The sequence below is a fragment of the Brassica napus genome, chromosome C2, assembly GCF_020379485.1.
Source record: "Brassica napus cultivar Da-Ae chromosome C2, Da-Ae, whole genome shotgun sequence".
Lineage (NCBI taxonomy): Eukaryota > Viridiplantae > Streptophyta > Magnoliopsida > Brassicales > Brassicaceae > Brassica > Brassica napus.
The window spans coordinates 29484794-29500406 of NC_063445.1; the positions used below are offsets into that span (position 1 = coordinate 29484794).

Here is a 15613-nt window from a genome sequence, read left to right on the forward strand (position 1 = left end):
ACAGTGACACACACATTATATATATATACTATTGTCAAAGATATAGTAAGAGACTCGATTAATTATAGATTTTGCATAGAAAAGTAAGTTAATTAATAAGAATTACCACAAAAGAGAGGAAGTAAATACATGATTAAGGAATCCGGTTAGTACTAAAAGTTGATCCAATAATACAAGACGCTACTATTATTATATCTGTAAAACCTGCGATGTGACGTCGGGCTTTAGAACAAACAGTCGCTTCACCACATCTCAACAATCCAACAACACCACACAAATTGACACACACAGTTTTTTATTTTTATTTATTGTATAATTTTATATAATAATTCACCACATCTATTCGATGACGCAATGTGATTAAACTTTAAGGGGATGGACGAAATTTAAATGGTAATCTTAGTCCCATGAGGTATAGATTCTTCGAATGTATGGACCTTTAGTTGTGCATATATAATATTCTCAATCAAATCGAGGCCATTCATTTCCTTAGTTTATAACACTTAACAAATAGTGTGTTCTGTACAGTTAGGCACAATTAAGAAAATTACATACTTGGGAATAAGTTATGAAAGCGAATAAAGGTCTACAAACAGATTCTTTGGAGAAAAAAATATCAAATAGAATATGAAACGAAAAGTTCTATAATAATCACAAAACAGGAATTGTAAACTGATTATAAGAATACCGACAAATCTTAGGTATATCTTTAATTTGACATGTAAACATGATTGAATCTTGTTTTATTTGTAGGTAATAAACCGCAGATGTACGTGACTTATTTTGGTGACTTAGGTACTTTTGCTGTTCCACTTATTTTCATGCAGTATAATAAAATAATTTTATTTCCTTAACTTTTTAGTTTGTTAAAGTAAAATAAGTAAAGTTTACTTTTATTTATTTTTACTTCTGAGACCAACAAGTTCCTAGACCCTTTCAAAGAATATATTATTATTATTAGAACTAGACATTTTATCTATCAGTTTTGATTTGATTCGTTATTCATTTCTATTCAATCAGAAAATTAAGATATCTGTATGTTTTTGAAAAAATATATATTAAAAATCGATATTCGTTAAAATGAAACAAATCACAAATAATAAGTTTTATAGAGTCTGATATTCGTTCCACTCTGTTAAATATAAAATTATATATATATATATATATATAATTTATATAATTGTTATTTTAACACATAGTTTTATTATTTTATTTGTAAAATTACTTATAAAAGTAATAAACTAAGAAAAAAATATAAAATCTTTATAAAGCTAAAAAATTCTAAAATCTTATATTTATACAAAATTTTGAAAATTTTAAAAATTTGTGCAACATATAGTTTAACTAATCTTTATTTATATTTTATATTATGTAAAAAATATTTTAAAAAATAATATTGTATATTTTTCAAGATTTACTTATATTGAACAAAGTAGATGAAATATCTGTAAATATCCATGAATATTCGCAAATATCTGTAAATCTTTTGAATATCTGCAAAAACTAAATATCCGTATTTTTTCAAATTAAAACAAATCAAAATTAGATATCTATAAAACAAAAAGCAAATCATAAAGACTAAAAATTATGGTAGTATTCGGTATGTGTTCACCCTTATTATTATTATTATATTTCATATTTTTTTGTCAACAACATATATCTTACACAGTGGTATATTTTACTGCTAAAGACAAAAAATTTGGAAAGATATATTAAATATTTATTGCGACTCTAAAATCACCATAAAATCATTGAAAGAAAATAGTCATTGTTTATATTTATATGTACGTAAGACTATCTCCAATGGTTTACTCTATTTTTACTCTAAAATAGAACTTGAGTTTGCTCCAATGGTACTCTATTTTAGAGTAGAAAGTAGAGCGATGAAAAAAAAAACAAATTAATCTATGTTTGGAGTAAACTTTTTTTTCCACTCTATGGTAGAGTGAAAATAGTACTATTGGAGTATTTTTACTCTAAAGCCTATTTTAAAGTGAAAATAGAATGGAGTTGGAAATAATGTATTAGAGATTAGCCCGAAAAGATTACCAATACACAAAAGAGTCGACCGTGACAAGGATCAAGAACCATCGCTTTTATCATCATTCTCTTTGCTAAACAACTCACAACCACACACAAACACCCAAGTATTCGATTTCTCGTGGAAAAGAACAAATTAAGCAAATAATGCATGTTGCGAGAGAGAAAGAGATCCCACAATGATTCCTTCATGCTAAAAGCTTCTTTGGCGTACACTACGATACATGCATGTAAGTAGAAATATAAAAAGATGATATACACAACGCATTCTCATGAAGAAAAGCAACATTTCATGTTATCCAGACAGTATTTCTTAGGACACATGAATTAAAATTAAGGATTACCAACCCACTCACTCTCTCCTCACTCTGTTTAAAATATATATGTTTTAAGCAAATACACAACTATTAAAAAATATATTTTTATCCAAAAAATATCACTAAAACATGTTAAAATTTATTCAACTAGATATAAAATAAACTCCATATAAATATTATTGATCACACGGTTTTTAGTAAAATTATAATTATCTAAAATATGAAAACATTTTACCTATTAAACAAACACAAACTCTATTAAACATCTTACATTTCTAAATGGAGGTATAGTATCATTCTTGTATGTAGGATCCTACACTCAGAAGTCAACTCTCAAACATCTTCTCCTATAAATACCCTACACATCCTCTTCATCTATCCACAACACAACAATCACAAAACATATATATATCCTTAAAGATCCCATCTCTCTCCCTACAATGGACCACGAGGAGATTCCATCAATGCCCTCAACGCCGGCGACAACACCGGGAACTCCAGGAGCACGGCTCTTTGGAGGTTTCGATGGGAAGAGGAGTGGACATAATGGTAGATACACACCAAAGTCGCTTCTGAAAAGCTGCAAATGTTTCAGTGTTGACAATGAGTGGGCTCTTGAAGATGGAAGACTCCCTCCAGTCTCTTGCGCTCTACCTCCTCCTAACATCTCCCTCTACCGTAAGGTACACGTACAATCGTACATACAAACTTAACTTGTTACCCCTCCATATATAAGCACATATCTAAAGATCAGTTTGTGTACAGTCGGGAGCAGAGTTTGTTGGGACACTGATACTGATATTCGCCGGAACAGCCACGGCGATTGTGAATCAGAAGACAGATGGAGCTGTGACGCTTATCGGATGTGCCGCCTCGGCTGGTCTGGCAGTTATGATCGTTATATTGTCCACCGGTCACATCTCCGGGGCACATCTCAATCCGGCTGTCACCATTTCATTTGCTGCTCTTAAACACTTCCCATGGAAACACGTCAGTTACTTTAATTTTATTTCTTGTATACATTTTTGGACGTTACTGAGACGCCCACATGAATTATAGACATGCACATGCACCTTCTATTAAACTAAAGATAATTTAGAGTGACTTTTAATGGAAATTTTTGATTAGTATCTAAATAATTCATTGTGTAAAAAAATATTAGGTGCCGGTCTATATAGGAGCGCAGGTGCTGGCCTCGGTGTGTGCGGCGTTTGCACTGAAAGCAGTGTTTGAACCAACGATGAGCGGTGGCGTGACGGTGCCAACCGTGACTCTCAGCCAAGCTTTCGCTTTGGAGTTCATTATCACCTTCAACCTTATGTTTGTTGTCACTGCTGTGGCCACCGACACTAGAGCTGTAAGTTAATTAACACAACAATAACTTTAAAAATCATTTCAAACACATGTTTGTTTGTGTCTGAAAATATTCACAAAATTACAGGTGGGAGAGTTGGCGGGAATAGCGGTAGGAGCAACGGTCATGCTTAACATACTCATAGCTGGGTAAATATTACTCCAAGTTCTTAAATATAAGGTGTTTTAGATAGAAGCAGGCATATGAAAAAAAGTTACTTTTCTTTTAAAATATTTTTTAAAACTACTTAATCGATTACAAAATAGATTGTAAATCACTATTGTCTCTTCTCGAATCTTTATATATATTTTTATGTTTTGTTGATTATGATAAACAGACCTGCAACTTCTGCTTCGATGAATCCTGTAAGAACACTAGGTCCAGCCATTGCAGCTAACAATTACAGAGCCATTTGGGTTTACCTTACTGCACCAATTCTTGGAGCGTTAATAGGAGCAGGAACGTACACGGTCGTGAAGCTCCCAGAGGAAGACGAAGAACACAAAGAAAAGAGGAGCTTCAGAAGATGATGGATGATAAAAAAAACTTCAAATACATTCGCTATGTTGCTCTGTTTCTGTCACATATGTTTATAATATAAGCTCTTAAGCCAACGATATCAGTATAAATTGTGAATGTTTTTCTCCAAAAGGTCTCATACATATTTTATAAAAAGAAAACATAGTAAGTAGCTGGCTTCTTCTAGAAAACTATTGAGTTTCCAAAACATTTTCTATAATAGAGATAGAAAATGGAAATTGAAAAACCCGTTTGAGAGTTGAGAAAAAATATGTGGTTTAAGGAACCAATATACACATCCTCAAACGTAAAACATAAACAAAATCGGCATAGTGAAAATTCTATTTAGAGCATCTCCAACCCTACTCCAAACTCCATTTTGCAGTAAAATCATCTCCAACTCCACTTCAAAACCCACTCCAAAATGGAGTAATAGACATGATTACTCCAAATATGGAGTAAACCAACTCATTACTCCAAAATACAGTTGAGCTTTTTTATTTATAAAATGGTCCTCCACATTTAAATATTTTCATTTTCAGTAAAATTGTTATAAATAAGTATATTAATATTATTTTACTATATATATTATAAAATTTACTGTTAACATTTCTTAATTATATATATAGCCATCTAATGAACTATTTTATGCAAAAAAAAATATATAATATAAAACATAACAGATCATACATATAAAAAATAAAAGAGTCCAAACGATGTAGATGGAGGAGGAGCTTGCTGAGCTTGTTGTTGAAGACTTCGATTTTGTAAATTTTGTGCTTGTTGAGCTTGAATATATGCTCGGATATTTGGATCTTGAACGGAATTCAAATCCAAAAATAACATTTTGTTTTCCTCCTTCAGTTCTTTCAATGCATAATTTTTTTTTTTGAATCTCAAAATGATGTTCTCTTTGTGCATTTGTCTGGTTTAGTTGCTCCAAAAGTTGTTTATTTCCTTCTTCTAAACTGTTGATATGTTTGATCATCAAGTTTTCTTTTTAGTTTGGATTTTTTCATTCATCTTGGTCTTTGAGACGGGGATTCACCAATAACGTCTTCATCATGATTTGAATTCAAAGAAAATGAAGACAGACCTGGAGTTGCTTGCGTAGGAGAATCCATAGTAGGATAATTCTTGAAGCTGTTGCTGATTATGATCTTTGGATATGACATGCATATTTCGGAATGTCGGGCACCAACAACGATATCAATGTCTTGGAGTCGTCCCACCTTTTCTCTAATCTTGCCCAAGGTATTGCTCCTCCTGTTCATTATAACATACAAGGAAACGAATATAACATGGGCTATTATTTAGCTGATGGTATATATCCAAAGTGGTCCACTATAGTGCAAACTATTCAAGAGCCAGTAGGTCGAAAGAAAAAATATTTTGCTATGCAACAAGAAGCATGTAGGAAGGATGTAGAACGCGCATTTGGAGTTCTCCAGTCTCGGTTCGCTATTGTGAAAGGACCTGTTCGTTTCTGGAAAAAAAATGTACTCCATGATATTATGACTACATGTATCATCTTACATAACATGATAATCGAGGATGAACGTGATCTCGAGGCGCCAATTGAAGTTGAAAGAGAAGTTCCGTCTCCAGAAGTTGAAATTGTAGGAAATAATAATGCGAGATTCCAAGAGTTTCTTTCCCGTTTCAGAAAATTCAAAGATAAAGAAGCTCATTTTTTACTTCGAAATGCATTAGTTGATCATTTGTGGGAAAATTATACTAATTCTAATGAATAATTTAAGTTGATGTATTATTGTGTTTAAGCTATGTAATGTAATTTTTAATGTAATAAATGTTTTCTTTATAAACCTTGTCGAGTATTTATATAAAAAAAATTAATTGTGGTTAATATTGTATTTAATATAATTATTACAATCTGAAAATGGACTGTTTTGCAAATAGTATAAATGAAAGGTGATATTACTAATTTTTAAATAAATATAAAATATAAAATATTAGGAATATTCTATTTTGGAGTGGGAAATAGAGTAATACATTGGAGTAAAACTTAACTCTATTTTGGAGTTACTCCATTTTGGAGTAGAAAATGGAGTAATACATTGGAGATCTCTTAATCAGGCTGAGGTTGGTTATGGAGATTGAGAATCGAGCAAATAACTCAATTTGGGCAGTGTAACTCTAACCGAATGGGAACACTAAACTAAATTCTCTCTCTAAACTAAATTCTCTCTCGCCTCTCTCTACAAAAGACGTCGGTTCCGTTAGCTCCGGTTCGGCGCTCGCCGGTGCCGGAAGCTCTCCTTCTCCCCTCCTCTCTCTTTTTCTTTTTGCTCTCCTCTCCACTGTTTCACTCCTTCTCTCCTTGCTTGTTGTTCTGGGCCAGCGGGATCTTTCCGGTGAGTTTCGTTCGTCGGTGTCCTGGCTTCCTCTGGAGCGACAGCGTGATCTGTGACTGGCAGTGGAGGCGTGAGTCGGCTCTTAGGGTGTTGGAGGAGCCAGATCTAGGTTTTTCCCTCTCTTCAGATCTGCTCCTCTGCGGCGGTGAGAGCGCGTGGCCGTTCTAGGGCTTTTCCTCTCTTCGGATCCGGTAGGTTGGCGTCAATCTTCGGACTCGTGAGGATTCTTCTGGCGACTTGGATGGTTTTGTCTCCTCGGTGTCGATTAGGCAGAGCGTCCTTTTAGTCCCGGTTTAAGCTGGTCTTTGAAGGGTTTTCAGAGACACGACCGCAGTTGTGAAGGTTGCTGTGTGGCTTCCTTAGCTGTTGTGTTGTTCGTGTGTAGCTGTGGGGTTCAGAGCTAAGGCGGGCCGTCATACCCACTCCTTGGTCTCTCTTGTGGTTGCTCCAGCTTCGCTCTCTCGGTCTTCGCCGCTTCTGATGTTGTCTGCTTCGGTGGTTCGTTGTGGGTCTCGTCTTCTCCAACTCGTCAAAGCTCGCTACGGTTCTCCCACGTTGGCGTAGCTTGGACGAGGCTGTGTGGAGCTAATGCCGGTTCTCGGTGTTAGCATGGGTTGACATTCTTTGTTCTCCTATGGGTCATGGGAAGGATGGAAGTGTTGCGGGAGGCTCGTGGAGGTTAAGTCATCCCAGCTCCATTGTCGAGCCATTTGGTTCACTATGGTGGGCTTGCCTCTGGTCTACTCAGTAGGTTTGGAAGAGCGGTATCAGGATGTGGTTCTCATTGTGCCCGCCTTTGTTGTGGTTCGCATTAGCTTCCGAAGTCGAGCCGAATAAGTGTGGCACTTGGAGGTTTTTGTGGGTCTAGCCTGAAGGCGCTTGTGGAGCTCCTGTTTGAGTTGAGGTTTGAGGCTCTTGGTTTCAGTGTTTTCTACTACCGGTGGTAGTTGGGAGATCATGTCTTCTTCGACTAAGTTTTGCAAATCTGTCCGAATATGGTATCAATCATTTGGAGCAGCGTTGCGGGGAAGCCAACATTACCAAAGCGTGGTCTCATGTATCATCAAAGGTATCATCTCCATTTGGCAATGCTCTTCTGTGGTCAAGCCAAATCTTCTGCTCTTTTAGGTAGTTTCGGTTTAATTTTTTTCAATGTCCTCTAGATCTAAGGTGTTGCTTCTTCTTTTCTTTCTTGTAATTGCTTAGTTTAATTTCCACTACTTGTATCTGTGTAACTTCTGTCAAAAACTTCTGAAAATTGGTATAAAATCTTAACATTTTTACCACAAAAAAAAAACTCTAACCGAATGGAGTCATGACCTAGTTGTGAATCACCACTAGCACCAAACTCAAACAATCTTCCCTCTCGAGTGAACACCACGGTGCAAGAGCCTGTCAAATCCTGACCTCCCGAACCTATACACCAAGCCAGCTTCTACCAAAAAACCATTGTGTTCATATAATTTGCACAAACCTGCAAATGTCGAAGACAATATCAATTACATTGGTTGAGCTTTTAAGAAAATGAGGCTCACCGAAAAAAGAAACACTTTTTTCAGATATGAACTACTAAATGGTTCTTAAGGCTGAACACAACTTCAGGAGTAGTATGTCATTCTTGTCACCATGTCCGAGAGTACATGAGATTACTCCACCCCCATGTGTATACCTTACATTTCAGAAAAGAAACTGTAACGAATCCAAAGAAAGTAAGCAAAATGATGTTTAGGATTGAAATCAAATATTATTCAAGCTTACATAGCCATTCGAGTCTATAGCAGCAACATGACTATCACCAGCAGATACATTCAGTATATGAATTACAAAAACAAAAATAATTTACCTCTCCTGACTCCATGAATAAAATTGTTGGATACACTTTGAATTTTTGATTATCAATATATGCATCTGTAAATAGAAGGTAACTCGGTCAAGAACCAAATACCAAACATAACAGTCTCTATTACTTCGAAAGACTCTAAACTTCAGTGTAACTATTAACAAAATCTGTCACATTCAAGCTTACAGAAGAACACTTAACAAAGAAAGCTGAATATCGAAATGAGTTTAGAGAATACAAAACTTGTAGGTTGAAATATGCGTCATCTCATATATACCTCTATGACTTTTTGAATTAACAAGGTCCATTCCGGTTAAAATTAAATCATGAGTCTTACATACCCAAGATTAGAAATGACATTGGACAATATTGCCCAAAATTTACACCACATGAATTTGATATTTTATTCCCAAGTAACATACCCACAATATTCATTACATAATGGTCTATGATTAGGTGGTCAAGAACTCTAGCGAGTTAGCATCGGTGATTAGTTTTGAATTTTTTAAAAATATTTTTGACATATATATATATATTAAAAATAAGTTTCTCAAGGACATCAATTATTTTGTCTTGGTCGATTGGACAACATCCAATCTCAAGTCCAACAACCAGTTATGCGATTTTTTTTTTATCATTCATTAATGTCATAAATGTAAATACGTAATCTTTTTCATTTAATTTTAATCGTTTTCCAGAACTCTGTGATTATGCAGAAAATCTATAACCTTTACCATCAACTTGCAAAGAAAAAGATGAATGACGAACTCGATTCAATTTTTTTTCGTCTCAAACTGATGTTGCTTTTCTCTTTGATATGAAGTTAGAGAACTATCAACAGATGATTTCGATCATTCACTACATAGATCTAAATCACGATTTATCTTCTTGTTTCTTCTATATACATGTTTTGTTGATCATGATCAACAAACATGTAACTTCTGCTTCGATGAATCCTGTAAGAACACTAGGCCCAGCCATTGCAGCTAACTATTCGTGAAGCTCCCAGAGGAAGACGAAAAAGAAGATGATCAGTGACCAAAAACTTCAAATCCATTCTCTCTGTTACTATATTTCTGTCACGTGTGTATAATATAAGCTCTAACGATATCAGTATAAAATTGTGAATGTTTTTCCTTTCAAAAAGCAAAATTGCATTAGCGTTTTTCCAAAGGTCTCACACAGATTTTTTTTTTTTCCTTTAAAGGAAAACATAGTAAGTAGCACGCTTCTTCTAGTTCATTTTGATGATGAGATCGTTGATCTTGTCTTCACGGTTTCCAGTATCTCCACCATCACTGAAAACCTGTTTCTTCCCACGCAAGACACCAGCCTCAGGCTTGTTGAGTTTCAATGGTCCCAAGAATCTCATAACTTCTCTGAAATGAACACCGACCCTTGATATTTCATTCACAAGGTCTTCTATGCAGAAGATTCCATGTTCTCCTAGAGCCTACGTTACAAAACAGCATGGTCATTATCTGCAATAAGCTCTTGTATACTTTGGATAGGAAACTACTTATCACCTGTTCGATTATGTTGTTGTCGGTAAGAGGAACAGGATTGCCTTCTATGATTGTGTATCCCTTTTTGAATATTAGGTCCTTAACGCTCTTATCACTCGGGTATCTTCAAGAATCACAAACATTAGCTCATACAAGAATCAATAAAGATAAACAGCATTGAAAGATTTGATTTTGTTTATGCTCACCCATAGGTAACGTAAGGCTGAACTTTGAGAAGCTTTTGAAACAAACCGTCAGTTGCTTTGGCAAAGACACCAGTAAAAGTGCTCCTCAGTTGCATACTGTTGAGAACCTTCTTGGTCTTTGGGTGCATATCATTCTTGCTGCTCACCAAAAAGCAAAGGGGAGGAGATGATGAGGACACTCGCAGAAATAAAAAAGACTAAAAATACCATTGGAGAACATCAATTACCCTTGTATGCGTATGATGAAGACAAGGTTTGAATTTATCGGTGCAGGAGATGACTTTGGCCTCTTAACCCTTTGCTTCATCCGAATAAGATCTACTTCCTACATGGACATTAGACCAGTCAGAGATTACAAGAACTATGCAGTATATATAAACAAAACAAACAACAAGCCATGTAAGCACAATCTTATAGACTGGGAGAAATCTTAAAATGAGAAACACATCCGACATGTAGAACAATTACAGTCTAAGAGACTCTGACAAATATATAACACAGAACACTCAGCAGACATAAACACGATAAATTTAAATTTAGTTCAAAGCCCTTAATCATTCCATGGATTACAAAACAAGTTCTCTACCAAGATGTACACAAGTCTAGAAGCAATACCATAACTTTAATGGACAAACAGAGTTCTGAATCAATTCATTACAAAACAAAAACTACTAAGATGGTAGACAAGTGAAACTAATGGACCCTGACTAAGGGCAAGTATTTTTTTGGTAATACAAAGGAGATTGAGAGGTACCTTAGCTCTGAACTCTAAAACAAAATCTTCTGGGCGTTTGATATCAGCAACTTTCTTCTTCTTCTTGCCGAAGTTTCCGAGCTCAAGCTGTTTCTTCCTGATAAAGGCTAGCTCATCTCTGTTCTTCCTCTTCTTAAGTATGACCTCAGGTATGTAGTCCAAACCCTTCGGTTCTTCTACAGCCATCAACTTAGGTTCTTCTTCAGCCATTATTATTATTATCTCTACAAAGGACACGCATCTTAGATTCTTATACAAAAATGTTATGAAAGGGGACGAAACAAAACCTACCGGTGGCGACGAAGCAATTGAACGGTGGCTGAGAATGAAATTCTAGGGTTTATCAACTCTCTGTTAACAACCTTAAGCTCTTCGTCCACCATATATGGGCTTATGGGCTTCACTGCATTTTAATGAGTTAGCCCATTGTTTCGTGATATCCTATCAACAAAGAGATGGGCTTCATAAGCATGATGGTTAAATCAAAAAACTGTATAAGGTAAAATTGTTTATGATAAATCAGAGATAATTCTCTCAGATAGCCATTTACAAAAATAGCATTCAAAAAAAAAATGATCAAAATAATTCATTTTATTTTAAAAAATTTAAGATTTATTTTTTATTTTTTAGAAATATGAAATTCTACCCCAAAACTCATATATTAACTCTAAATCATAAGTTTAGATTAGTTAACCTTATAATAAAAATGTAATATTTTTAGAACATAAACTAAAAAGGGCCATTCTAAGAAATTTCTCTAGATTAGGGGTAATTTAATTATTAAGTACAATCAAGTTTCTATAAATTAATAATGTTATAACTTTCAAATTTATTTATATATATATTAGAGATATTCTTTTAATCTACAATTTTTTTAAAAAAAAAAACTCAAATTGAGAAAATTAATCTATGTATAAAATGATTTATACAAATTCCAATTCTTGATTAATAGTTTTGTTTATCGAAAAAGTTTAATGTGTTTGAACATAATAGATTATATAGATGAAATTATACATATTTATAAGTTTAATATTTATAAAAGAAAATTTATATTTTTAATATCCTTAATTGATGTTGGTGTTGATGATAAATTAAAAATGATGCAATGATCTATTTACATAAAGTTATGTATAAGAACTCAATTATCATGTCTAAATATTTTCAAAAAAAAAGGATGTATAAATAAATATACAACACTAACAACTAAAAATACAATAAGTAAATTAAGATTGAGATTAATTATTTTTAATAGAACTTTAACTTAAAGTAAAGATGCAAAATTTGATCATATTTTAGTTCTATTTATACATGTATAAAAAAAGAGTTATTCTTGGGTTCACCCCCTAGGGTGAACCTTTAGGTTCACCAACCAATAGAAAATTGTCATTCTAAATCTAGTATCTTTTAATTAAGGAAACCAAATAACTTGGCAAATTATATTATTTTTTTAAAATAAAATTTAAAAATAAATAAAAATAATATATAAAAAACGAATTCAAATAAAAAAAATGTTGTCAACAAAATACTAAACCCTAAACTCTAATACTAAACCCTAAACTCAAATCCTAAACCCTAAATCCTTGGGTAAACCCCTAAACCCTTGGAAAAACACTAAACATGTTGTCAACAAAACACTAAACCCTAAACTCTAATCCTAAACCCTAAACCCTTGGAAAAACCTTAAACCCTTGGGTAAACCCTAAACCCTTGGGTAAACCCTAAACCCTTGGAAAACACTAAACATTTGGATAAATTCTAAATTATAAATCTTAAACACTAAACTCTAAATCTTAAAAATAAATATTTTTTTAAAATAATCTTTTTTTAGAACTATTGTTATTTTTATTTATTTAATTTTTTATTTTTTATTTTAAAAGCATAATATAATTTGGCAAGTTATTTTGTTTCCTTAATTAAAAGATATTAGATCTAAAATGACAATTTTCTATTGGTTGGTGAACCTAAAGGTTCATCCTAGGGGGTGAACCCAAGAAAAAGTCTATAAAAATATCAAATTTAATTGTACGCAACTTTAGACGAACTTCGGATGTTTTATACATTCTTTTTTATTTTTTGCCTTTTCGTTTGGTTAATAAAGAATGAGAGGATGGTCCATATATATTTTTGGTGCCGAGGTTGGATCGACAAGGTAATCTAGGAGGAGATATACTGTCGAAGTTGATTAGACAAAGCAAAAATAAAAACAAAATGCATCACCTCACAAGTCACTACGGTGAAACCAAAAAACATGTACTTTTGATACTTAAGCTGGATGGTTTCTTTTTCCCAGCAGATGATGTTTTTAAATTTCAAAAGAAATCAACAATATGTATATTAGGGAATCATATGTTGGTGATAAGATTATAGTTGGTTGGATGTATTAAAATATGAAAATCGTAATCTCAATCATTGGCCAGCCAGAAAAAAAAATTTCATGTATCAAATAGTGTTTAGAAACTGCAGAACACACGCATAAGATTTAAATGCATTTTACATATTATCAACTGAGGTTGTACTTTACCTTGTTATAAAAAGATCCTCTTTTTTTTTCTCACAAAGATAAAAAGATCCTCTCGTATTTTTACGTGTGTGTATATATATATATATATATATATATATATATATATATGTATTTTAATTTATTCACTCCCACGATTAAAAAGAATAATGTCTAAACAAAACAAATACAACTCTTTTTGGTGGATAAACCATAATTTCAGCTTAAACGAAAGACTGATTTAACAGTTTAGTTGACTTATACCAATGATGTATGGTTTTGTGAGTTAACGAGAACGCATATATAATCATAAACAATGATTAATGACATTTTTATGAGAGATGGATGTGTATGGTTTTTCTGTTTTGAACATTCAACCGAAACGGGAGAATCTATTAAAAAAAAATTGAAACGAAAGGGATTGTCGGGGAGATTTAATTGGCTTCGTAATCCTTTTCCAGTGTGCTAAACTCACCTAACACTTAAAACAAATAAAGACAGCTTATTCGTTTAGGGTTTTGAATCAAACGTCTCACCTAAACCCTAAATAAATGGAACTACGTGCATACGGTATAGATGTGTTTCATAATTCAAAAAAAAAAAATTATGATGAAAAAACAATAATTAAGAAATTTACATAAAAAACTAGGTGAGGACAAAGACAAACTCATTTGATTAAGATATGGCTACTTATAGCATTTATTACAATTAATAGGTATAACATGAAATCATGAACATTCATTATTCATGTTCCTAATAAATCAATAATTCAGATTATTACAACATACTCTTTTCAAGTGTCCACTACTATACAATTACATTTGTGGGCTCTGTAGCTCTAGGTCAGATTGCACACTTCAAAAGTGTCTTTTCTTCTTCAACCATTCAATTATTTTAAGGGCTTTTTGCAAAAGTGACTCAAAACTTGGAGTCAAACAGAAAACTAACCTTTTCTTTTGACTCCTTTTTTTTTTGAGATTTTAACCCCACACCTGCATTTTATCTACGAAAATGCCATTAACATTTTTTTTTTTTTTTTTCAAAAATGGCTTCTTTACTGTCTCAACCTCATCTTCTTCAAGTATTTACAATATTGCCACTGCAATGAATAGTGGCAACAACCTTGTACGAACTGTTTGGAGCTTTTATTGCCCTTTAATGCACGTAAATCTCTTTACACTCTCTCTGTTTCAATTGTTATGAACTAAAAACAACATTTCTTTCACTTTCTCTCTATATTCATCCAAAAAACTCAAGCTTTTGATTCAAAATATGGGCTATGGTTGACAGAGCCATATTTCTTTCGTTTTGACTTACGGTTGCTTTCGTTTGAGGTTCTGGGTGGTTGGAGAAGACCTTGTGTGCAAACAAAGTCATCTCACCTAGTTTAAGGTACGAATTTGAATTTTTTTTCAAGATCTGTTCGCGTAGAAGACTTACTAGTAAGTCATCTGTATGTAGAAGACTTACTGATGAGTCTTCTGGTCAAACGGACGACTTAAATTAAGTCGTCCAGCTTTGTTTGTTAAAAAAAAACACTCCAGACGACTTATATATACGTCGTCTACGAGAAACGGGCTAGTTTTGCATTTGACCGAATCGTGTCAGATCTTTGACTATTTCTGGACGACTTATAATTCAGTCGTCTCTGGGAAAGTTAAAATTTCAATATTTTATGAAAACTTGACGACTTACGTGTAAGTCGTCCTAGGTTAGTTTTGTAATTGAAAAATAAAACTTCATAATTTAACTTTAACCAGACGACTTAATATAAAGTCGTCCCTCCAGAAGACTTAATTTAAAGTCGTCCGGGGAAAGCGAAGTCGTCCAGAATTTTTCCCAATTTTCTGGTCAAACCTTGCTTATCCCGGACGACCTTAAATTAAGTCGTTTAGCTGGACGACTTTCATCTAAGTCGTCTGGAGAAAGTTAAATTTCAAGTTTTATTTTTCAATTACAAAACTAACCTAGGACGACTTACACGTAAGTCGTCAAGTTTTCATAAAATATTGAAATTTTAACTTTCCTAGAGACGACTGAATTATAAGTCGTCCAGAAATAGTCAAAGATCTGACACGATTCGGTCAAATGCAAAACTAGCCCGTTTCTCGTAGACGACTTATATATAAGTCGTCTGAAGTTTTTTTTTAACAAACAAAGCCGGACGACTTAGAATTAAGTCGTCCCTTTTAATTTTCAATTGCAA

The 15613-nt window shown here is 33.4% G+C and overlaps 2 protein-coding genes across 2 annotated transcripts; one reads left to right on the forward strand and one right to left on the reverse strand.

The window, feature by feature from the left end:
• Positions 1 to 2703: 2703 nt before the first annotated feature.
• Positions 2704 to 4402, forward strand: LOC106379559 (aquaporin NIP6-1-like). Its single transcript, XM_048747459.1, has 5 exons — positions 2704 to 3040; positions 3123 to 3347; positions 3520 to 3714; positions 3799 to 3860; positions 4049 to 4402. The coding sequence occupies exons 1-5, from the start codon at positions 2798 to 2800 to the stop codon at positions 4239 to 4241; spliced, it is 918 nt and encodes a 305-aa protein (XP_048603416.1). The 5' UTR covers positions 2704 to 2797; the 3' UTR covers positions 4242 to 4402.
• Positions 4403 to 9555: 5153 nt separating this feature from the next.
• LOC106381561 (60S ribosomal protein L7-1) lies at positions 9556 to 11261 on the reverse strand. The gene is made up of 6 exons (XM_013821473.3): positions 11202 to 11261; positions 10911 to 11134; positions 10384 to 10481; positions 10157 to 10294; positions 9972 to 10074; positions 9556 to 9898 (listed from the first exon to the last, which is right to left on the reverse strand). The coding sequence occupies exons 2-6, from the start codon at positions 11118 to 11120 to the stop codon at positions 9680 to 9682; spliced, it is 768 nt and encodes a 255-aa protein (XP_013676927.2). The 5' UTR covers positions 11121 to 11134; positions 11202 to 11261; the 3' UTR covers positions 9556 to 9679.
• Positions 11262 to 15613: the final 4352 nt, after the last annotated feature.

Coding starts and splice junctions, on each gene's coding strand:
- LOC106379559 (XM_048747459.1), top strand. CDS start 2,798: ATGGACCACGAGGAGATTCCATCAATGCCCTCAACGCCGGCGACAACA. Junction 3,041..3,122: donor ACATCTCCCTCTACCGTAAG/GTACACGTACAA, acceptor GTTTGTGTACAG/TCGGGAGCAGAGTTTGTTGG. Junction 3,348..3,519: donor AACACTTCCCATGGAAACAC/GTCAGTTACTTT, acceptor AAAAAATATTAG/GTGCCGGTCTATATAGGAGC.
- LOC106381561 (XM_013821473.3), bottom strand. CDS start 11,120: ATGGCTGAAGAAGAACCTAAGTTGATGGCTGTAGAAGAACCGAAGGGT. Junction 10,482..10,910: donor TTTTAGAGTTCAGAGCTAAG/GTACCTCTCAAT, acceptor ATGTCCATGTAG/GAAGTAGATCTTATTCGGAT. Junction 10,295..10,383: donor TTCATCATACGCATACAAGG/GTAATTGATGTT, acceptor TTTGGTGAGCAG/CAAGAATGATATGCACCCAA.